The sequence below is a fragment of the Amphiura filiformis genome, chromosome 19, assembly GCF_039555335.1.
Source record: "Amphiura filiformis chromosome 19, Afil_fr2py, whole genome shotgun sequence".
Classification (NCBI taxonomy): domain Eukaryota; kingdom Metazoa; phylum Echinodermata; class Ophiuroidea; order Amphilepidida; family Amphiuridae; genus Amphiura; species Amphiura filiformis.
This window is the reverse complement of record NC_092646.1, coordinates 30,857,563-30,881,186: the sequence shown is the minus strand read 5'-3', so window position 1 is coordinate 30,881,186 and position 23,624 is coordinate 30,857,563. Positions and strand designations below refer to the sequence as shown.

The 23,624-nt window shown below is 37.6% G+C and overlaps 2 protein-coding genes across 2 annotated transcripts in view; one reads left to right on the top strand and one right to left on the bottom strand.

Annotated features, from left to right (window-relative positions):
• Nucleotides 1–4,474: 4,474 nt before the first annotated feature.
• Nucleotides 4,475–6,523, bottom strand: LOC140140344 (uncharacterized). Its single transcript, XM_072162107.1, has one exon. The coding sequence runs from the start codon at nt 6,425–6,427 to the stop codon at nt 4,619–4,621; it is 1,809 nt and encodes a 602-aa protein (XP_072018208.1). The 5' UTR covers nt 6,428–6,523; the 3' UTR covers nt 4,475–4,618.
• Nucleotides 6,524–10,004: 3,481 nt separating this feature from the next.
• Nucleotides 10,005–23,624, top strand: part of LOC140141164 (uncharacterized) — a 32,726-nt gene continuing 19,106 nt past the window's right edge. Inside the window, exons 1-2 of the mRNA XM_072162954.1 lie at nt 10,005–10,263; nt 11,045–11,176. Coding sequence (XP_072019055.1) covers nt 10,096–10,263; nt 11,045–11,176 — 300 coding nt within the window. The 5' untranslated portion in view covers nt 10,005–10,095. The remainder of the gene's footprint in view (nt 10,264–11,044; nt 11,177–23,624) is intronic.

Below are 23,624 nucleotides of genomic sequence, written 5' to 3'. Positions count from 1 at the left end.
ATTTTATATGATTTTAGCAAAATTAAAAAGAAAATTCTCCAGAACACAAATTCTGGGTCGGTCGGGCCCGTACAACAGGGTTTTTTTCGTCGCCTTACAGGTATATTTTTAATGGACTCTTTTTGGAAGGAATTCCGGAGTATGGAAAACGTACATTTATTTTTTAGTTGAAAACAAAAATATCATCGTGAGCGGGGGGGATGCAGGGAGTGCGCATGTTTGCACAAACGCACCTCGATATGCATGGGTGTGTGTTAGACTGAATCCAACTGCTACAATTTTCGGGGTGTGCTTGTAAGCGAGAAACGACCATTTTGTTCCGCCATGATTATGCCTGATGATTACTAGTTTGAGAGAGGGGGCCAAGAGACTCAGGCTAAAAGGTTGTGTATACTTTATATACGAGTGGGGGAGTGCGTATATGAGAGAGGGAGGGAGGAGAGGAGGGAGAAAGAGCGAAAAACAAATAATTGACATAAAGAGCATATAAAAACTACATCGAAATATAGCAATAAATCATTTATCGACAAAGACTTCTAACAGTAATTGTTTATGTAAAAATTATTGGCAACCATATTTCTGAGAAGCCAAATCTATCCCAAATAAAATATATTCCATTTTGTTATATTTATAGTTTAGTTTTTATTATTTGTTAAGCTTCACAGACTAAAATTGATTTTCCAGATATTTTACCCTCGCAATTATATACAAACGTAATATCTGCAAGTGTAGTACACAACGGATACTTATTCTTATTTCTTGGGACCTACTCATTTTAAATAGCAACTTGTCAAATTTGACAAGGGAAACTATTCAGATCTACATCTACATCTACCAGATGAGGACATAATAGATTTCTCTTCAAAATGAGCAGATTTTTCTTCAAAATGATTCGGATATTCTCATCAAAATGACAAGAAATGTATCAAATTTGATCCCGTTGCCTTGTCAAAAATGAATAGGTTCTCATCAAAAATGACCAATTTTTTTTTGAATAGTTTGTTTTGTCAAAATAAAATGGGTAATCTTGTCAAATAATGAGTTGGGGCTCTTGCCAATTTGAATAGTTACTTGTTAAAATAAAACGGAAACTAATGCATTGGGATAAGATAGTCGGTTCAAAGTGATAATGTACCTAATCAAAATGAACAGTATTTCATCAAAACGAATAGTTACGGGATCAAAAATAAATGAGCAGGGATTCTATTAAAAATGAATAGTGCGAAATTAGAGTGGAGAGCGACAGGTGCTTTGAATGAGGATACTTACTCCCTATTCCAGAAAAAATACAGAACTAATTTTTTGGGATTAAAAAAAAAATATTATCCTGTTTTGACAAATGAAACATAGCTAAATCCTAATCCTATAATTAGTCCTAATCAGCAATTAAAGTCAAATTTTAATATTTGGCCAATTTTTGAAATAAGGGCCAAAAACATACGTTTTTGGGGCGTTTTTCGTATGCTGTGACAATCAAGCCGAAAGACATGTACTAAGACTAATTTCAATTTATGCATTCTAATTTTTGGTAAAAACATGTTTCGTTCTTATAACCAACCATTTAATTAAATTAACACAAAAAAGTGAACATTAGAGCAAAATTTCAGCATACTGAAGATTTTGAATGCTTAGAATTGTTCCAAGTCTTTGATTTTTGTGACTCGATTGTCAGAAAGCATGTCGAAAATGCATGTTTTTGGCTCTTTTTTCAAGAAATTAGTAAAATAGTGAACATTTTCTTTTATCTCCAGTTAGGACTAAATGAATAATTAGGATTGAGCTATGTTTCATTTGACAGAATTTGATAATATTTTATTTTACCCATAAAATTAGTGCTGTATTTTTCTGGAAAAGGGAGTAGTACAAAATGATGTGCCACAATAAGCCAAATCGGCATTGAAAGTTTTCAATGCATAATTTTTGTGGGACAGTTTTTGCAGTTTGGGGGTACTTTGCCCTCTGACCTATTGGGGATATTAAAAAATATTCGTTTATGTGCGTACAAAATATAATCTATAAAATGTTTTACAAGAATGAAAACAAACCCCCAAAACATAATTATAGCAGTTTCCCCGATACTAAAGAGGTCAAAGTGTCCCAAAACTGCTCTCATATGTTGCATATGAGGTGTATTTAATTAAATGCTGTAATAATTAACGGGGATAGTGTACCATGTTTGATATCCAAATAATTCTATGAAGTTACTCTTTTATAATCCTTGTAAAAGATTTGCGGTTAAAATGGTAAAGAGACTTTTGGGACACCCTGTACCATGGATTTACAATGTCCATGCCCAATACGTTCTTGTTAATACCTAATACCATCCTGATATGATTACATTTACAGAGAACTGATCTTTATTATATTTGTATAACTCATAATATGGGTTATGGCTATACACATTTCGTCATGCTAAAATACCCATGCATGACATTCTGATAATCCTACACTGTTTTAAAGGGTTGCTTAAAAATTATCCACGCAGTGGTCTACGAACCTGGATGCAAGCCAGTGCAGTGTTTAACGCTAACAGTGCTGTGTATTTTTAATCAACCTTTAACAGTGTAGGCCCTATATGCGTGAGATCATGCCAGAATGATGATTATTCAAACACTTTTGAACCAAAAAAAGCTACGTGGTTCTCTTTCTTTAGCAAAATCTTCTTCCTCCCCTCCCCCACCCCAAGAAAACAAAAATCCGGGCAAATATCATTCACCGCTAAATGCCCTGGTGTAAAATATTGATTAAACGATTTTTGTGACCTTATTATGCGTAATTAATGAGATAAACCAGAGTGACTAAAATAAAGATCAGATAATATGATAACCTGCCACAAACACACAACAACACCCCTCCCCCCCCACCACCCACCCACCCCACCAACACAAAAAACACCTCCACAATCAACACTATATACAGCGCTGAGATTCTCACCCAATTTATACTTCATTGATTTTACACATCATATTCATATAGTGCGCGGTGCAGCCGGTCGTGGAAAGTTTACATTTTTACTGATAACAGTGCACCGATACTCGTATCAGCGGGCAATTCATTAAAGCCATATTATAACATTTCTATACACAATAGATTTGTATTTCTTTGCCATAAAATGTTAGCTTTTATTATCAGATATGCCCCCTTTAAATTTAGCTTAAATTGGAGTCGAACAACTGCGATAAAGCAAAGAAAATTGGAATTTACTACCAGCGCCGATGTTGCCAATGTGTATCACTTCGTCGGTTGTGTAAGGCCATGTATCCATAGGCTGTTCCCTTGTGGCGTGTGCCCTTGTTCCGTGTTCACTTGTTCCCATGTGACCTGCCACACAGATAACGAACCTTTGTTTTGCTTTAGTGGCCGTATCCATAGTATCACCTATGATACAGGGATACACATAATAAACATATAATAAAATAAAACCGTAAAACAAAGGTTCGTTGTCTGTGTGGCAGGTCACATGGGAACAAGTGAACACGGAACAAGGGCACACGCCACAAGGGAACAGCCTATGGATACGAGGCCTTACGGTATTATCCTTTGATGTGTATATCCGTCCCACATGCCATGCACGTACTGTGTTATGAACATCGTGTACGCGTTCGACTAACATTTCCATCGTAATAATTAAACGACGGTTCCTGCGTTTTATTCAAAATCTCGGATTTTGAAAAAAAAACCACTACAGCGCCTATATAGTCTTGAATTTTGCAGGGTATGCAACCATTAACGGCTCATTTGCTCTCAAAAACTTTATTTGGTAATGCGAATTTTGTTTAAATTGAATAATATTAATTGTAGCACACTTGTCTAGTCTAGTTTATGTATTTTGCTCATTGACGATTTGTGCCCAAATCAAATATAATGAAAACCAATCAAAAATATCCCAAACGAAACTGAAGAAACTATAAACTGACACACTAAGAACATTTTGCTGTCAAAACAGTACCATATGTATTCTTTATCATGTTTATAGCAGTCATATTAGCGCAAACGGAAGGCGTATATAAACTCCGATGCATTGATGTTTAGTGATGCGAGTTCGATCCCCGGTGCAGCCTCTGTTCGTTTGCATGCAAAAGACATTTTGCGTTATCTTGATAATTCCCCTGGACAAGAAACTAATTTTGCCGTTCTCCCCGTCGGAAACTCGGGGAGCTGACCTTGGCTGAGATGGTTATAATATATGTAGGCTGATTAGGGTTCTGCGCCTGAATAGAGCTGCGTCCCTGAATGACGTGAATGGTTTGTAAGACGTGTCTTGGGCCACGGTGGTCAGCGAATTCCTGATTTTGAAAGCAGGATCGAGGAAATCGGAGATCCCGGTGAAAACCTGAGAGAGCGAGTATGGATCGGGATAAACCCCAAGATAAACCAAGTGCACATACAGTCCTTAAGCTTAAACCCGTGGCTTAGTGGTGTAACGCGAGGGAACAACCCCCGCGTCAACTCAATATAAAATTCTTCATCATGTTCAAAGTATAGTCCAACAGCTCGCGAACGCGGGAATGCGTGTTCAAGCGGAATTGACTCAATTCACTGATCGGCGATTTATTTTAACCAATGAAGTAGCGCGCCTTTTGCTGTTTAGGAAACTGATTGGTCAAAAGTCAGTTAGTCACTTATCAACTGAGAATATCTTGACGCACCCAAAGTCCGCGACAGATATTCTGTCCATACCAACCATTGCAATGCCGTTAGGCCCAGAAAGATTTTTCGCGACACAGTCCACGTGCTTTCCCGTCATTACATTATATTTATGAATCGACTTCTCCCCCATCGATTTATAATGTGCTATATACAAGTACTTGGAGTGAATATCGAAACAGACCCCTTTGGGCCACAAAGACCTCCCGTTTGGAACAGTACTGATGCGCAATAGAAACTGGCCTAAATAATTCATAAGCTGTACTTCAAACGCTTCCACACCGCTGACAGCTATGATTTCTTTGCTGCTTACCGCGAGGTAGTCGGGTTCGATTCCCGTTGCAAGGGTCTGGATCTTCGTGCCATCTGGTTGATGCATGGTGATGACCTTCCGACGGCGATCACCGATCATGATGTTGTCTTCAGCATCGACAATGATACAGTTGAGACGCACTTTCGATTCTTTCATCTCTTTAGATAATTTTCTGGTACCGAATTTCCGCAAGTATCTTCCAAACGCTTCAAAGACCCTCACATCTCGTGCTTTCCCGTCAACTACGAGAATATGCCCATTGGATAAATGGGCGACATTTTTAGCATCGAGGACACGCTCTTCTTCCGGACCGCAAAATCTGAAGAGGAATTTGCCATCGCTTGCATTGAAAACAAGTACCCCGCCGGCACCTGCTGCTACTGCAACCGATTCACCGCTGCGATTAACCGATACGTCATACGCGATAATGAGAGATGAAGGTTTTCCAAACCCATTGCCGAACTTCAGTATCGGCCTGCGTCTCGGGCGTATCTCCAATTTCTTCACATCCACATCTACGCTCTCTTGCTGCGACTGTCGGCCTTCAATTGGTCTCTCGATAAGCTTCCCTATACTAACTTTCTCCAAGTCAGGACTCTGCTCAAAATCAACCACCATTGGGCTCACATACTGCTCCGTCGGTGTCACTTGAATCTTCCTAACCTTATCCGTCAAATTCGACGCTTTCCGTACGACCACATTGTTGAATTCCTTCCCCAACACATTCGTGGTTTCATCATCAGCGTGTTGTAAGCTCCTCTTCAGATCATCAACAAACTGCCGCTGAGCTTGCATGTTAGTGAGCGCCAAACTACCATCTTCCGAAATGCGTTTAACGTACTCCTCTCTCTCCATGTTAATCTTGGCAATCAGGGCATCAGCTACCGAATTCACTTTATACACGGATTCGTTCATCGCGCGACTAAGACAACTCTGGATATGATTCAGCTCATCTTCGGCACTGTCAAACTCCATCTGCTTTTCTGCAGAGAATACCTTCAATGTGCACATGAATTTCTTGGCGTGTTCTTCCTTAAACATATACTTAGCCCTTCTGTGTTCCGTGTTATCATTCGCATCCGTAGGACACGTGCATACCGGGTCTGAAGGGCAAGTGCAAACAAGCTCAACTCCCGGGGGTTGAACTCCTTCAGACCGCGGGTACATATAGCTAGACTGCGGCTTCTTATCGTCGACATAGATATAAGGATCTTCAGCAAATCCGGATATTTCAGAGTCTGACCCGATGATATCACCTTCCCGCAAGAACTCGTTGTCCAGTTTCTCTTCTAGAGTCTCCTCAATAAAATCTGATGTTGTAGCTGCAACGGCGAGACCAACCGGTGTGGACCACTCTTTGCGATTGAGCTCGTGTTGCTGGAACGTATTGGGAAGCTCACTATCATGGACATGTTGCTGGTTTTGACGGCTATCGTCAACCTCTGATAGGTATCCTGTGTTTTCCATGGCGATCAGTTTGATGCTGCTAAATACAAACGTCTTGGGCAACAAGTCATATTATGTCAAGAATGTAATCCATTGGGGGTATACTGTTAACCCCATGAGATGAGAACTACCTGCCGATTGGCCAAAATGAATATTGTGTCCAATTTTGAACCAATAAAAGAGGGTATTATTAATAAGATCATCTGCAAATGCAAGTTTGACCATAAATAGTTTAAAGCCTAGTCATAATTGGCAATTGAAATGAGCATTTCAAGTTATCAACCAATCAGAAATGCTGTTAGATGACCAGTAGTGTCAAGGGGGGGGGGGTAATCTTTTTCAAGATGTGAAAACTGAAATGTTACCAGTGATTTCTCGGCAGAGTTGACAGTAATTGTCAGAGACATCGGATATCTTCGGTAATTTCGTATCAAATTTTTGGACGAGTAACTTAATTACATCAACGCCCATCACAGTCAGTCGTGTGCATCGTCAATATCTATATTCCGTTATGTAGTAATCACTCAGTTAACATTAGTTCAGATTATGTTGATATATCATGTATATTGGAAATTGAGAACACGAGTTCAAACTTCTGCGGCTGGATGATATTTTGGGCACAAATTCCTTTACTCCTCCGAATCGGTAGTTTTTGTCACATTATTTGTGTTTGTGCATCGCCATATAATGTCAAATGCAAATAAACACAAAAACAGTACGGAAAGATAAAAATGCGTAAAATCGATTACACACATTATAAACATCTGTGATTACTGGCAAATTTAGAATCAATTGATCAATATACAGGGTGTTTCGGAAAATAATGTACCGTCGGAAGAAATTTTAATTCCTGAACGGATCAAAATTGAATTTATGCAATTGTATTAATAAGATAGCTTTCATATACTTATAGAATTTGGAAAATTAACTGCTTCGTTCTTGTAATTTAAAACCCTCTGGACACTACTGGTCATCTAACAGCATTTCTGATTGGTTGATAACTTGACATGCTCATTTCAATTGCCAATTATGATCATGCTTTAAACTAGCCTATTTATGGTCAAACTTGCATTTGCAGGTGAGCTTATTAATACCCTCCTTGATTGGTTCAAAATTGGACACAATATTCATTTTGGCCAATCGGCAGGTAGTTCTCATGGGGATAAGACTTTACGATGATAGTTAATTAATTTTGAATCATTTCCACGGATTCAATACAAGTCAATTATCTGTATTATCAAGGATCAATCCACCTTCATTTTGATCTCCCAGCAAACGCACATAATGTTTTAACGCGGCTGTGTACTCTAGACATTGTTTCTTTCGCAAAATTGAGTTTTTTTGATATGTTTGTACTTTGTTATGTTTTTTTATAAATACAAGGAATGAAAATCCAGATTTCTAAACTCCAACTGCAATATTTGAAGGATTTTATTTCACTACTCCACTCGTGTTTGAAATTTAAAAGGAAAGAAAACCTTTGTTGTACCAGCAGGGTACACGCGCGCAACAGCGCATCGCGTTGCGTATTGCGCAATTTGGTAACGCACAGATACGCTCCGTATACGCGACGCTTATCTGCATGCGTGGCGCATCTTATGGAAACACCACGGAAGCAGTGATTTCACAAAAACCTAGCGGTCAAATGGCTCCGTTTTAGCTGATAAAATGTGATTTTTTTCAAGTTCTTTCCCCCGATTTAAACATCAAGATATGAATAGATTTCGCCCAAACTTCTCAAGGGGCTGTGGATTTACCTGATGTTCACGTAATGTAAGATAGAAAAACGAGAACTGCCACATTCTCCTGTAAGCTTCGATCAAAGTGCAAAATGTTACCACTTTAAACTTCAACGGCCTTTATTTCAATGTTCATTTTCTCAATAAAATGACGATTTAGGTACACGATAACTCAATAAATACAGCATCTATAGGTAAGCAATTATGCTCATCATAAAAAGCATGATTGACTTAAGAAACGGTTTTCTCATTTTTTTATATTTTGGTCTATTTCCAATTTTAGGCATCATTGTGTGCAAATAGGCGGTTATGAATTTTAAAAAGTTCATTTTGATGCCTTATATGGTCAATATCTCAAAAAAAAGGCCAATATCAAAAACTAAAAAACCGTTTTTGGAATGGTGCCTCAAGATTAAGAAAAAAGAAAAACGAAAATTTTTGGAAAGAGTGTCTTTTTGTTATGATGTACCGAACAAAAATTGCCTTTTTTTGTGATTTTCTTCAAAATTGTTGTTTTTACACCAAAACTGTACTTAGGCCTATATTGAGATTCATTGATGTCTTGCCTTTATAAAAATGTATACTTTTACATGTCTTGCATGAATAATTACAAAGTTATGGCACTTTTACTACATGCGTATCTGAGAGTACACAGCCACCTTAAATGTTACAAGTGTGTCACAAAAGTTATAAGCGTTTTGGTTTGGGTCAAGATGTATTCTGCCATGAAAACATTTTTTACATGAAAACGTGTTTTCAATTGTGCATGTACAGATGAAAACCGTATAGTAACGGGGGCATGTACTTTCCAAACATGGCCCCCTCCAGCTGTCCTAAATGCCGGTCCTCAGTTCGAAAAGAAAACAATCACAGAAAATCACCAAATTTGGGGCCCCTTCTCCCCGGGAATAGATTACTAGACGCCACTGGCAATGTAAAAAAGTAAAAAAATAAAAATTAAAGAAAAAAATAAAGAAGGGCAGATAGAAGACATCAACAAACTCGCGAGTTCAAACAAAAGTGTATAATCATGTTGCCATACAGTAATTGATTTTATTGATTATACACATGTGCATTTTATTGTTTTAAGGCGACAGATAATTTCCATAATTTTTATGCAAGTAGCCTATTTACAGTTTCTACACAATATTTTCGGTATTTAAAAAAAAAAAAGAATTAGAAAAAAATAGTAAAATCTGTGGTATTACAACCTTTTAACATGAATTGTATTTAAAATAATGCAAATATTAATATTTAATTCATCACAATAATAATCCTTAGAGTATCAGGTTTCCTGTGCACTATGATTTTTAGGTCTATGAGGCTTTATAAGCCTATACGATTTTTTTTCCTGCGGAAAAATCGTTTAGGTGGCTATGTGCAACAAATTTGAGGACAAAATTTGCCAAAATCAATCGTAACCTTGAGATAACATTAGATCATTTTCACGTTCATTCAAAGTGAGCTAAAAATAAGTTTGTTTTTCAATGATGTCATGGGAAAGGATATTTGAGCATTTTGATGACAAAGAAATCATCGTATGACAGTATTCATGCTATTGATATTACCAATGTAAAAAGCGATCCGTGGCAAAGTCACGTTTTATAGCGTCCCTGGGAAGTATACCAGGCGTCTCTTTCGGTTTGTAGCCTATAGTGTTCTGTTCGCAATTTTTTTTGGTTGATTTATTTCCCCTTTGTCTTGATAAAAATAATGATCTGAAATGAAAAATCCTTTCATAGAGTAGGTCTACCTTAAACTATAAAAATAAAAGTCATTGTTGAATAACAACAATATGTCTGGTTTTTCCGCACGATTGGGGCTATACTGCTCACTTCACATAATATTGTGCTTCAGTTCTCGCTATAACAGTATTTAAAATTTTACGCGAAGAAGACATCGCTCGGGTTTTTTTCCGCTCCGAAAAGGAATAGATAACACAAATACGAGATGGCATCGAATAACGTAGCACGATTCATCACACTTTACAAAACTTCGCGTGTTTTGTCAACTTTTTCGTTGTTTGGCACTCGCGCTCCATATAGCCTGAATGCAAAAAGTAGGGCCATGTCGAGTTCTGCTACCGACAACCCCAAAATCATTAACTACCTTGAGCAGGTATGTAACAATAGCTATTTTGGGATATTTTGGGACCAGTCAGTGGAGAGGGGTATAAGTGACATTTGATTTACACAGGATTATACCCAGCTAGTGAATCTGACTATGGGCTATTATCAATTATTGAGCAATAGTTGTTTTGACCATTTCTGGAATTAGAATGAGTGACTGGAGTATACATTGGTGTTATTTCAATGCATTGGAATAGGAATTTAATTTAATTTGATTTTGGCCTTTTTCATTTCAATTCAGTGAATTGAATCGAAATGTTTATTTTTTTTAAATTCAATTCAATGCATTGAATCAAAATGTTTTTATTCTTTCATTTCAATTCAATCCATTGAATCGAAAATGCATACAACATGTATTTTGATTCTGCCATTTCACTAGTATTGTCAGATTATCAGTATGTCAGTTACAATAAACTTTCTCCCTGAACTGCTTTTAGCCAAATGCCCGGTAAAATGTATCAGTGTTGGAAATTAGAATTGAATTCGAATATGACTTGAATTCAAATGCTGTGAATTGGAATTGAAATTGGTATAGCAGTTAATTTTAATGCATTGAATTGGAATTGAATCAAAATGATTTAAACCATGAGAATTGAATTGAAATTGCGTCAAAATGATTTTATAAAATAAGAATTGAATCTGAATTGAATTGAAATTCATTTTCTGAATCGAAATAACACTAGTATACACCTGGGGCACAGACCCTGTGCCGGTGGTTATATAGTACTATAATAGCTTTTCAATTTTGTGCATGTTTCCGTCACTTATAGGTGCGACCTAAGGTCGAGTCTGCCTTGAGGAATAAATACCCCGTGTTTCGAGCACTGGAATATCTTGACGTGACCCCGAAGGATCCCAAGACCGGTCATCGAATAGTTGGTATTACGTGGTACGTTGTTGAGGTATGTCGTTATTTGGATCCGATTTAATCCTAAAAGTGGTCAAGTGGCCCGAATAACCCCAGACTCCTTAAAGTAGCCTTGTTCATACAGGAATAGAATCATTGAGCAGGGAGACAATTGTGATTCCTCCCGGCATGTCCACACTATATACTAGAAATCCTCAAATTTCGCCAAAGTCAGCTTTGGAATTGCAACCGGAATTTGCAATTGCAAATTAAAGTCTTTAAAAAAATGTAAACATTCCATCATACTAAAGTCATAGGTTATAGTCAGAGGCCCTATGTCACAGGGGAAGTTGCCCAAATTGGTCCAGAATTGTCAAAATAGTATAAAGTTATTCAAAGTTTCACAAACTTGCTTAAAACTTCCTCGAAATTGCGGTAAGTTGCACAAAGTTGCTTTTTAAGTTTCTCAAAATCGCTTAAAGTTATTCCAAATTTCACAAAATTGCTTAACATTTTCTCAAAATTGCTTAAAGTTGCTGAAAAGATGCTCAAAAGTTTTCAAAATTACTCAAAATTGCTTCAACTCCCGCGCAAGCTGCGTAAAGTGAGCGCGAATTCCATCAAATTGTCCAAAATTTTCCAGTGCAGCACAAATAGGTCATGCAACCTCACGCACTTTTGGGGAACTTTACGTAACATTAACAAATGTTGCGGACATTTTTGGAGAATTTTGACACCTTTGGGCAACTTCCCCTGTGACATGTGGCCTAGTCAGTGCTGAGTGCTCGAGAATTCCAAAAGTTTGTGCTTGAGCACCACACAATGTCATCGCCCCGATATCTTCATGGCAGAAAATGCCATGGTAGGGTGAATCCACAGCCACGAATGGCCATTGTATTCCCACCTGTTTAATAGTTTTCAAACACATAATAGGCTGAAGGACATCCGACTAAGGCTAGTGACATTAGCCTGTGACTGACCTCTGTACGGTCAGCGAGCATACATACCCCATTGTCATATGCTTTTAAACTGCCTTTACGATAGTCTCCTATGCAGTCAGTTTGTGTCAGTCGGTCTGACACTCGTCGATCCTGTATGTTCGTCATAGCCATATACAGTCTGGCCCGAGACTACCTCCACGAGGGTCTACGCTGCGCTATATAAAATCTGAATTTTGGTCACTTTTTCAGCTCAAGACGCACGCTAGTTTTTCAAAGCGCAAACTAACGACTGTCATATCTGTTCAACACGTATTTTCAAGTGTATGAGACCACATCTGGTTTCTTGAGAAAAAATCATTTACGCGTGGAGATATTCATCATTTTCCAACCCGGTATCCGAAGATTTTCGTCTGATATCAAAATCGTGCATAGCAATTCACGTGTATCGATCCCGTGTATTTATTTTAATATCTCTGCTGCATCACTATAATTATTAGCCAGGCGATGTCGGTGTGCACCATAGTACTTAAAGGGGAAGATTTGAATGTCATCTTTCCTGGGAAAGATCAGGCAGCATGGTTAGCCGGTAACATGAGTAGGTTTATTTCACTTTTGAAGGCATGGCATGGAAAGTCTTACAAATATGTACGGTATTCCCTAGGCCATCCATTTAATGCCATGAATTAGTAGGACTACACTTAACCAGTTTATAGGTGACCCCGGCCATCCGGGTACTTATTTTACATGACGCTACAGTGCCTACACTTGCGCTTTTCAACCCACAATAGACCGTGGAGCAGTGCGACTAGTTGAAGACTTGTAACAGAGGCTGATTCAGTTTGTTGACATTTTGTTTTGACCTCGAATCAAGCATATTTCGGGCCGATTTCGGTAAAATAAGGGTTAAATACTTGGCGAAAATTGCATTTTATGTGAAGCTGAACACATGAACATGTAGAGGAGAGTCTTTATTTTTGTTGTTGGCTGGAGGCGCCATGTCGAGAAGTTATAGAAATGGTAGTATTTTGGCCGATTTGAAAAGTGACAAACCACAGAAAACTACAAATTTGACTTCTGAATCGGATTTGTTGTCAACGGAGGTCAACGGCTTGTGACGTCACTCCGGGGTCACCTATACTCTTATTTCCACATCTGTTATTTTTATGTGTGGCTTTAAGCAAATAGCTCTACAGTCTCCGTGTGGACATGACTACTTTTAAACTTAATATATAAAGGGAAAGGGGTATCCCTGTCCCAATTGGTTTAGGATATGGAATTTCTTCAAACTTGCCAAACACCGTGCCCTTTATGCATCCAGGTAAAAAACGAGGACATTTTTAGCGTATATTATGTGAATAATTCGGCACAATTAGCAGCTTAGCAGGTACATGTATATGAATTGTATGCGATCCCTCATCATGTAAACAGCAAAATATTCGAAAGTATCAGTGGCGTAACTGTGCATTTATTCCACTTATGTCACCGTTTTAGCTTCAATATATGATGCAATTTTATTCGATTCCCGTCGAAAAAAGTCAATGTTTTCACTGCAAAACAAGTGTTTATATTTAAACACCATATTGTGTTTATCAGAGCAACACTTAATAAACACATAATTCATGTTAATGGTCTAACACTAATGTTAATGGTTCTAACACTAACGTTCATAAATTAACACTTGGTGTTATATTACAAACATAATTGCTTCAACTCCCGCGCAAGCTGCGTAAAGTGACCGCGAATTCCATCAAATTGTCCAAAATTTTCCAGTGCAGCACAAATAGGTCATGCAACCTCACGCACTTTTGGGGAATTTTGACACCTTTGGGCAACTTCCCCTGTGACATGTGGCCTAGTCAGTGCTGAGTGCTCGAGAATTCCAAAAAGTTTGTGCTTGAGCACCATAGTACTTAAAGGGGAAGATTTGAATGTCATCTTTCCTGGGAAAGATCAGGCAGCATGGTTAGCCGGCAGGGGCTATTTTAACGTGCCTCCTGGCACGTTTGTGCAGTGAGATTAAAAATCCGTGCAGTGAGAATTAAAAATCCGTGCTTAAAATATTTCTATGCCATTCGACAACTCAATAGGGATGCTTTAAATATAGCATCTACCGTATGGTCATTTTCAGATAAAATGTCAAAAGTTTATAGCAAAATGTTCGTGCGCTTCGTGCGCATTTGTACAATAAATCTATTATGTCGCCAAAAGGTGCGGGATTCACTGTACTTCAAGACATTTTACCAACCCCATAGTCGGGGTATATTTGAGGTGAACGTGGAATTGCAGTGTCTGATTGGCTGTTTCTGATTCTCTGACGTGACATAAAATCCGACTGATGTCACTTTGTCATCACTGAGAAATTGAGATAATGGTAATTGGTTTGGTTTCTTATAACTGCATGATTTTTCTGAGTTTGAGCCCGGGGGAGGGTACTCAGTACAAATGACCATACGGGACATGCCGCAAATATGGGTAGCATTTTCGGCCTTTGGGTATATCAATGACCCCTTTTTGAGCCAAAATTTTCCCAAAATTTGGGGAAAATTTGTAAAAACTAAGACAATTTTGGTTAAATTCGGCCAAACATTTTGACTTTTGGTATATCAATGGGTCCAAATTTCTTGAAAAATTGGTATATTTATGGGTCCACTTTCAAAATCTCAGTGGCACGTCCCTACCAAAACCAAACTTGAGTACCCCCTCCCCCCGGAGTTTGAGTAGGCCCACCACATATACCCCAAGTAGATATCAAAAATCAAATAGCATTAAAATGCTTAGGAAACTCATTTTAGAGCTAAAATTTGGTCAAAGTACCCAAAATATGTACAAATAGTTTCTCACTCGTTAAGTAGCAATTTTGTATTGTTTCTGACTCCCCAGCAAACACAAAACGTTTTCGACATCATTCGCAAAAGGTTATAAAAGGTTGTCAGAAAATGTTTAAATGTCGGGTTATATAAAGGGTATATTAAGAGTATAAAACGTTTTCATAACCTTAAAAACATTTTTGATAATCTACTGCTCAGCAAACAAAAATGTTTTACAGAAAATGTTTAAATGTCGGGTTATATAAAGGGTATAAAAACATTTTAATAACATTCCAAAAAACATTGTTGAAAAGTTGATACAAAACATTCTAAACAGAATGTTATTTTGGGGTTGAAAAAATATTTTGCGAAAAATGTTTGCCCAAAATATTTTCAATAACGTTTTAAAAACGTTTTCATGACCTTTATATAACCCGACATTTAAATGTTATTAAAAGGTTTTGAAAAAACATTTTAAGAACATTTCTGTGTTTGCTGGATTCAAATATTTTAACATAATGTTATTTAAGTATTGACACAATATTTGGCAAAAATGTTTGCAAAAATAGTTTACAATAACATTTTTGAAAACATTTAAAAATATTGTTGTAGTGTGTTTTCATATAAAACGTTATCATGACCTTTATATAACCCGACATTTTAATGTTATTAAAACGTTTTTACCTAAACCAAAACCCAAAATATAACTTATTTAAAACGTTTTAAAAACGTTTTTGTGTTTGCTGGGTCACTGGTGTAGCCTGATGAAGTTTTGAGCTTTGGCTACTTTGGCATCATTGAGAAATATAATAAGATAATCATACTGCCTTCAATGCTTTTCTCGTCTTGGTGCCATAAATATACTCTTTGTAGATACCAGTCGATAAATGACATTAACATGCTTACAAAATTCTTTTTGGGCCCAAAAATGACCAAAAATAACCCAAAGACATACATGTTAAAATTTATTTAAAACCTGTACGACCGTTGTATTTGTTATTTTTTTCTCAGCCTGTGCTACTTCAAATATCGAGGGTTGACAAACAGAAGGCCTTAACTCACTTTTGGCCATTTTGAGATTTTGGTACCCATAGATTCTTAAAATAAGCATTAACTCAATTCAACTTCCTATTGCATCTATAGCACAATAATACTTGGTCACATCTCAATGCAAAATATTATTGTTACTCATTTTTCTCAAAAAGGCACTTTTTGAGTTAAGGCCTTCTGTTTGTCAACCCTCGATATATATTCCCAGAAGCTATCAGCCATCAACATTAAAATGCTTATGAGAATCATTTAAAGGCCAAAAAATAATAAATAAAATCCCAAATGTGTAATCGTTAATATTGATTAAAAAGAGGTCATAATCACAACAGTATCATTGCAATTCCTTTGTCGATGTCTAATAAAATTCTGGACCTTGACTTGCTTGTCATCATTGAGTAAAACACTGAGCGTGTTTATAGTGGTGTACGGTATTTATACGGTATCCTTTTACGCATATGGGATTAGAATGGAATGTGACTTATCCGTTATCTCGGCTGTTTATAGTGGCAACCAATAGCGCTATACTGAATACTGTAACGGGACCGAGCTTGCCCCTAATACATCATGCTAATACTTTGTAAACGACTGATGGCGAAGACTAGCCTTCTAAACATACAAGTGGTAGCGTAGTATCAAAGACTAGAATTCTCCCAAGATATGTGGAATCAGTGATGCATGAAATGAGAAGTAACAGGTAAAATGAGACTTGACAATTCTGTTTTATATTTGCTTCTTTTGTTATATCTTGTATTGTTATTTTGCTTTCATATTTGTCTTATCACATCACAATTTATAAATACAAGTAAACACTGGTAGGAAATACACAATCTCTGTTGATATGAGCATGAGGATATTTCCTTATTTCACTCTTTTAAATCCAAATAAATTACCAATAAATGCTGCCGAAAAGTATATACTATCTGCTTGAATAATCAAGAAGCATAAAAATACAATTTAATCAACAGAATCTCTCATCACATGACATAGTCATAGGCTAGGCCAAGGCCTAGTAGGCCTACTACAGAGTATCCATGCCTGTACACCAAATACGAGCTTGCCATGCAACAATGAATGCACATAAATACAGTGCATAATTTTCCATTGGACTTGTGCGTGTGTGCGGCAAGTCACTTGCCCAAATTAGGCATAGGCGCTAGGCCAAATCACCGGAGTGCATGACCACCCTGGTGTCGCCACTATTGTGGTAGCCAAGCTGCCCCTAGCTCAATCTGAGCTCCTGAGTAGGGCGTATTTGCTTTGGTTGGCAGTGCTTACCCTGTGGTTTCCCTTTCAGGGTTCGTGGGTGGACTATTGTCCACCAAGCAATCTGATTAATTCGCGTCGTGCACAGCCTTTATATACTCTCCTGAACGCGTTCATGGAACCTTTTGGCGGCTGCGTTCAAAGCGTAAGCTCCGTTACTATGGATATCGCGCAGTCACTCCGCGTCAGGCGCTCACTTTCGAAAAGATTTTGAACATGACGAAATTTAATAACTAGAACTGCTAGTTTTTTTAAATCAGGAATCAAACTGATGACCCCCTTTTTGACCATGTAAAACATTAAAATACTCAAAAATATCTTAAAATTCTACATTCTTAAACAATTACATCTTAAATAATCCAAAGTTTGATCAACAAAAGTCGTTTTTAAGGAAATTTACAATTTTAGGAAAAACTTGTTTACGTTCAGACGATTGATGGCCGGGAAGTTTCAAAATGACAAATCTAAAATTCTTTGAAACAACACATGAAAAACCTGAATTTTGTCCTCAATATTTACTCGTAGACGGTATGTAATACCTTATTTTGTTCCTGACAAAATTATTTACACAATATTATAAGATCTCTGTACAACTTCTAGCAGAATAGTGAAATTTTGAAGCCAAATTCGCACGTACGACATGACAAATTTCTCTGCCGTATTTTCAACCCACGGCGACAACAGACGATCGGCAGGTAAACAAATCCAAATATTTACAAAAATATACCTTGTGCAGAGCCATGCAATCATTTTTAAATGCATAATAACAATCAAAAACTACCACGAACACGTGAGCATCGTGACTCTTCTCTAAATATGAATTTGACAAAAGCTGAATTCGGCCATTGACAACACACGGGAGGTAAGCTTAAAAACAGGCCAAAAATCTGAAATCGCATTTTGGCTCTCCGTTTCACTACCCCCTCTTCGAGACTATTTCGTCCCGAAATGTAACATGTATAATTATTTAACTTAATTACAATCAAAATTCAAAGCATTTTCTTGACAAAACTTTAGTAGTAACAACGGTAAATTTACTCAATCATTGTTTGGTGACAGGCTGACAATAACATTGTCGTGACCTCGTGACCTCAAAAAGTTTTCCAAAATTTGATTGGCTATTCAGCAGATTTACAACTATAGAATACATTATAAAAGCAATTCTATTTCACATGCAAATTATATTAAGTTTTATACAAATCTTTCACAGTATCCCTAGCGTATTAATCATTTAAGCGTCTGGTTTTTATGCATACTCTTTTCTTCACCAATAAAATATTAATTTACAAGAACAATTTAATTCACCTTGGTGCACATTTCCATCAATTTCATTTTCAAATGAACAATACCAGTTTTAATCTTGACTTTCTAGCTAATGAACAGAAGTCTGTCTCTGCATCAAGTTACACAAAACATCAGTTTAACATTTTACATTTTTGCCATCAATTAATGATCAATATTTAAGTTCAGATATTATAAAATTTCTATATTCCTCAGCGTCCTTTCTTCTGATGGACCTTGTCTTCAGTTCGATATCTTCAACATCTGAGAATCTACCTTATCATACCTCTTTCGCAACTCTCATGAGAAACTGCCAGATTGGTTCACCGTCGATCATGAGAGGAAATGTTGACTGCGCCGCCCTTACATCAATTATGCAAGGTGTAAAGAAACCATACATCATCCAATAAAACATTTGACCTGGTAAAGAATAACCATTGACTAGTCAAATATCTCTTTTACCATTCATTTTTGCACCTGAGTTCTAAAAAGTCCTTGAAGACTTTCACAGTTGGTAATCCACCCAAGAGCGAAACTTGATTTTCTGTTACCAATGCGCCTACATATAGCCTGACATTGCTCTGAAAACATCATGACCGCAATCAGTGAGTCACCGTCGCACCAACCAGAGTTCCAAAATCATAAGATCTGCATAACCAGCCCGTGATGATGCCTTAACAGTATCAGTAAGAAAACAGATGATGAGATCTAGTTGATTTTCATTTGTTAATCTTCTTAAGAGCACATGCCGTATACGACGAAACTTAGCTATCTTCAGTAGATAGCACGTACAGATCTAATGGCTATTCAATGAAGCAACCATTATTGTAGGCTTAAAGTCGATGTCTGTTATTTAACTGTAGCTATCTCCGTCTCCATTTTATTTTTCTTCATCTGTCTTCGTAATCTGCAATATCTGACATTTAATTCAGAATTAAGGCATGAAATCTCATGTAAAACAACATGAGTGCCCGACAATCAACACTGTCCATTTTTTTATGGTGATGTCTCCATGCATATCCATCATTCCAAATGATTGTAAGAATAGTTGTGGCGAAATAAAGTGAGGTGTCTTTCACTTTATCTAAATTAAGAAATCCAGATTATTGCTCTTTTTAAAAGAACAAGAATTTCCCAGAGACAAAACTTGATCAAAAGATTGTCATGTCAATACCGCTGCAGTCAGTAAAGTCATATCAAACTTCTAATCACGTTTTGGCTGAAATAAAATTTCATTCATGAAGTTTTTTTATGGAGGCTATCCCTCCCAAAGTTGAGTTATTATAATTACATAATAACAATAATGAAAACAATTTTTATATACAGGGTCTACATGTCGAGTAGACAATCCGCTATAAAACACGTTTATATGATGATGATGTCGGCAAGGCCTATACCTGACTTCAACTTCATAAAAGAGTAATTTCATATTTTAGCGGCAAGGAGTTATCAGTATGCAGTGCAAGACGTCGGTGAGCCCTTTTCCGGACTTTATACACCACAAGGATCAATGACTATACGGCGAGGGCTTTTCCGCATATCATTATCCCATAAACACGATAACTTTGTCTCCTTGAATCTTCCTTGTAAAACTATTTACAAATTATATACCATTAGACATCATTGCATGTCTGCATGATAACTGGTCACTCTTCCAGACTCATTCTGATGAAGGCAATTCTCCTGGTGCCAATGAGTTGGTGCATATGCCTGATTGTGTGCCTATACCATCATGACCGTCATCAAGTAGCATAGCTGACCTCTTCCAAAGACTCATCTGAGATGACAACTTTCTCAGAGTGTCGGCGTATTGGCCAGATGAATTCCATTCACCTACGCCTATACGGTCAACTAACACCGTCTGATCACTTGGGGTACATGCTGGTTGGCAGTCTTCCCCATTTATCATGATCAAGGGAGTGTCCTGACCAGTTAACTGTCTCCTTATAGCTAACCGTCTCCTAGCTCGTCTTCTAGATGATGGAGACTTTCGTGTCTTTCTCCCGTTCTTCTTGAAACTGCTTGAGCATGGTAGATCATCACAGTCTTTCCCAATTAAGGGAGCATGCGGCCTGGTTAACTTTTTCTGGATCTTTAAGAAAGCTAACCTTCTCCTGGCTCGCATTTGTGATGAGGGAGACTTCCGGTTCTTTCTCGATGATCTTCCAGTCTTCTCTTTCACATCTACAAATTCAGCAATTCCATCTGCACTAGCATCATATTGATGCTTCCTGTACTTTTCAGCTTTGTAGAAAGCTTCAGTTTCCACTGCAAACTTAATTGCATCATCAAAAGTAACAGGTTTTGCACGCAGGATGTTTAACCGCAACTCGCTTTCTCTGATAGCACTTATAAAGTATTTCTTTGCTATCTCCTGTGAGAAAGGACTTGGTATGGTTGGTAAAGCTAGCTTGACTAACTTTCTGATGTTGTGAGCTAGGTCAGGCAATGACTCTTTTGGGTGCCTTACTCTGTTATTGAGTTTCACCCAGAATAGCTCTTCCTGATTTTCGGTTCCAAACCTCAGGTTCAAACAGGCCACAAGTGAGTGGTAATCATGCCGTTCAGTCGAATCCAAATATCCCAGTACACTCTGAGCAACACCTCTTAGACTAGTTGCTAAACAAATGGCTTTGGTATAATCATTCCATTTATTCCATTCAGCAACAAGTTCGAATTGTATCAAATAGTCTGACGAGGAAGTGGTCCCATCGTAAGTTTGAGGCTTTATTTTCACTCCAGACTGAGTGTCATTGCTAGAATGTTTAGGCCTACTTCTCACTGACTCATCACTTTCATGAACATTAAATTCATCACCAGCTAATATTTCTGAGCTGGTATCGGTTGGAGAAGTATCAACACTATCTTCAGTCGCTGCCATAATAAATCGTGAGCCAAAATTTGTTAAGATTTTGATTTATCCCACCGCTGCCACCAGTTGTAACGGGACCGAGCTTGCCCCTAATACATCATGCTAATACTTTGTAAACGACTGATGGCGAAGACTAGCCTTCTAAACATACAAGTGGTAGCGTAGTATCAAAGACTAGAATTCTCCCAAGATATGTGGAATCAGTGATGCATGAAATGAGAAGTAACAGGTAAAAATGAGACTTGACAATTCTGTTTTATATTTGCTTCTTTTGTTATATCTTGTATTGTTATTTTGCTTTCATATTTGTCTTATCACATCACAATTTATAAATACAAGTAAACACTGGTAGGAAATACACAATCTCTGTTGATATGAGCATGAGGATATTTCCTTATTTCTCTCTTTTAAATCCAAATAAATTACCAATAAATGCTGCCGAAAAGTATATACTATCTGCTTGAATAATCAAGAAGCATAAAAATACAATTTAATCAACAGAATCTCTCATCACATGACATAGTCATAGGCTAGGCCAAGGCCTAGTAGGCCTACTACAGAGTATCCATGCCTGTACACCAAATACGAGCTTGCCATGCAACAATGAATGCACATAAATACAGTGCATAATTTTCCATTGGACTTGTGCGTGTGTGCGGCAAGTCACTTGCCCAAATTAGGCATAGGCGCTAGGCCAAATCACCGGAGTGCATGACCACCCTGGTGTCGCCACTATTGTGGTAGCCAAGCTGCCCCTAGCTCAATCTGAGCTCCTGAGTAGGGCGTATTTGCTTTGGTTGGCAGTGCTTACCCTGTGGTTTCCCTTTCAGGGTTCGTGGGTGGACTATTGTCCACCAAGCAATCTGATTAATTCGCGTCGTGCACAGCCTTTATATACTCTCCTGAACGCGTTCATCATGGAACCTTTTGGCGGCTGCGTTCAAAGCGTAAGCTCCGTTACTATGGATATCGCGCAGTCACTCCGCGTCAGGCGCTCACTTTCGAAAAGATTTTGAACATGACGAAATTTAATAACTAGAACTGCTAGCGTTTTTAAATCAGGAATCAAACTGATGACCCCCTTTTTGACCATGTAAAACATTAAAATACTCAAAAATATCTTAAAATTCTACATTCTTAAACAATTACATCTTAAATAATCCAAAGTTTGATCAACAAAAGTCGTTTTTAAGGAAATTTACAATTTTTAAAAAACTTGTTTACGTTCAGACGATTGATGGCCGGGAAGTTTCAAAATGACAAATCTAAAATTCTTTGAAACAACACATGAAAAACCTGAATTTTGTCCTCAATATTTACTCGTAGACGGTATGTAATACCTTATTTTGTTCCTGACAAAATTATTTACACAATATTATAAGATCTCTGTACAACTTCTAGCAGAATAGTGAAATTTTGAAGCCAAATTCGCACGTACGACATGACAAATTTCTCTGCCGTATTTTCAACCCACGGCGACAACAGACGATCGGCAGGTAAACAAATCCAAATATTTACAAAAATATACCTTGTGCAGTCGAGCCATGCAATCATTTTTAAATGCATAATAACAATCAAAAACTACCACGAACACGTGAGCATCGTGACTCTTCTCTAAATATGAATTTGACAAAAGCTGAATTCGGCCATTGACAACACACGGGAGGTAAGCTTAAAAACAGGCCAAAAATCTGAAATCGCATTTTGGCTCTCCGTTTCAATACGAGGTGGTTGAACTCTGCGTGTTCGAGGTCACCGCAATGCAATGTGGGAGGCACAAATATTTTCACAGTTTCAAATAGTTTGCCGTCGCAACGATACCTGCCTATTTTTTAAACATTATTGTTACAGTACTGTACCATATTTGTAGGTGATGTGTTATTACAGTGATAAATTTGAGCTGGGAGAGTTATACAACCCTGCTCCACTTCCTTGAATAACGGTATCGTTAATCCCTGACTGTTTATAGTGGCCGTATACGGAATGAATATACTGCAATATCCATCGATATCGAAGGATATCAGTTCCGTATAATATGTGCGGCAAGTAGCGCTATTGGTCTGTTTATAGTGGCGACCAATACCGTATAAGATGTACTTATACTCTAAATACCGGATAATCTGGCTCACTATAAACACGCTCATTGTGAAATGGACGTTACATTTTTAAAATGGAAAAGGCTGTGTATTTGTTACACAGTTCTTTAAGGGCTGGGGTATGAACGTTTGGACAGTATTTATTTTGGGACATTAGAGCACATCAGACATATCGAATTGCATTCTGAATACG

Bases quoted from the DNA above. Each gene is read 5' to 3' on its own strand.
- LOC140140344 (XM_072162107.1), bottom strand. From the start codon at position 6,427: ATGGAAAACACAGGATACCTATCAGAGGTTGACGATAGCCGTCAAAAC.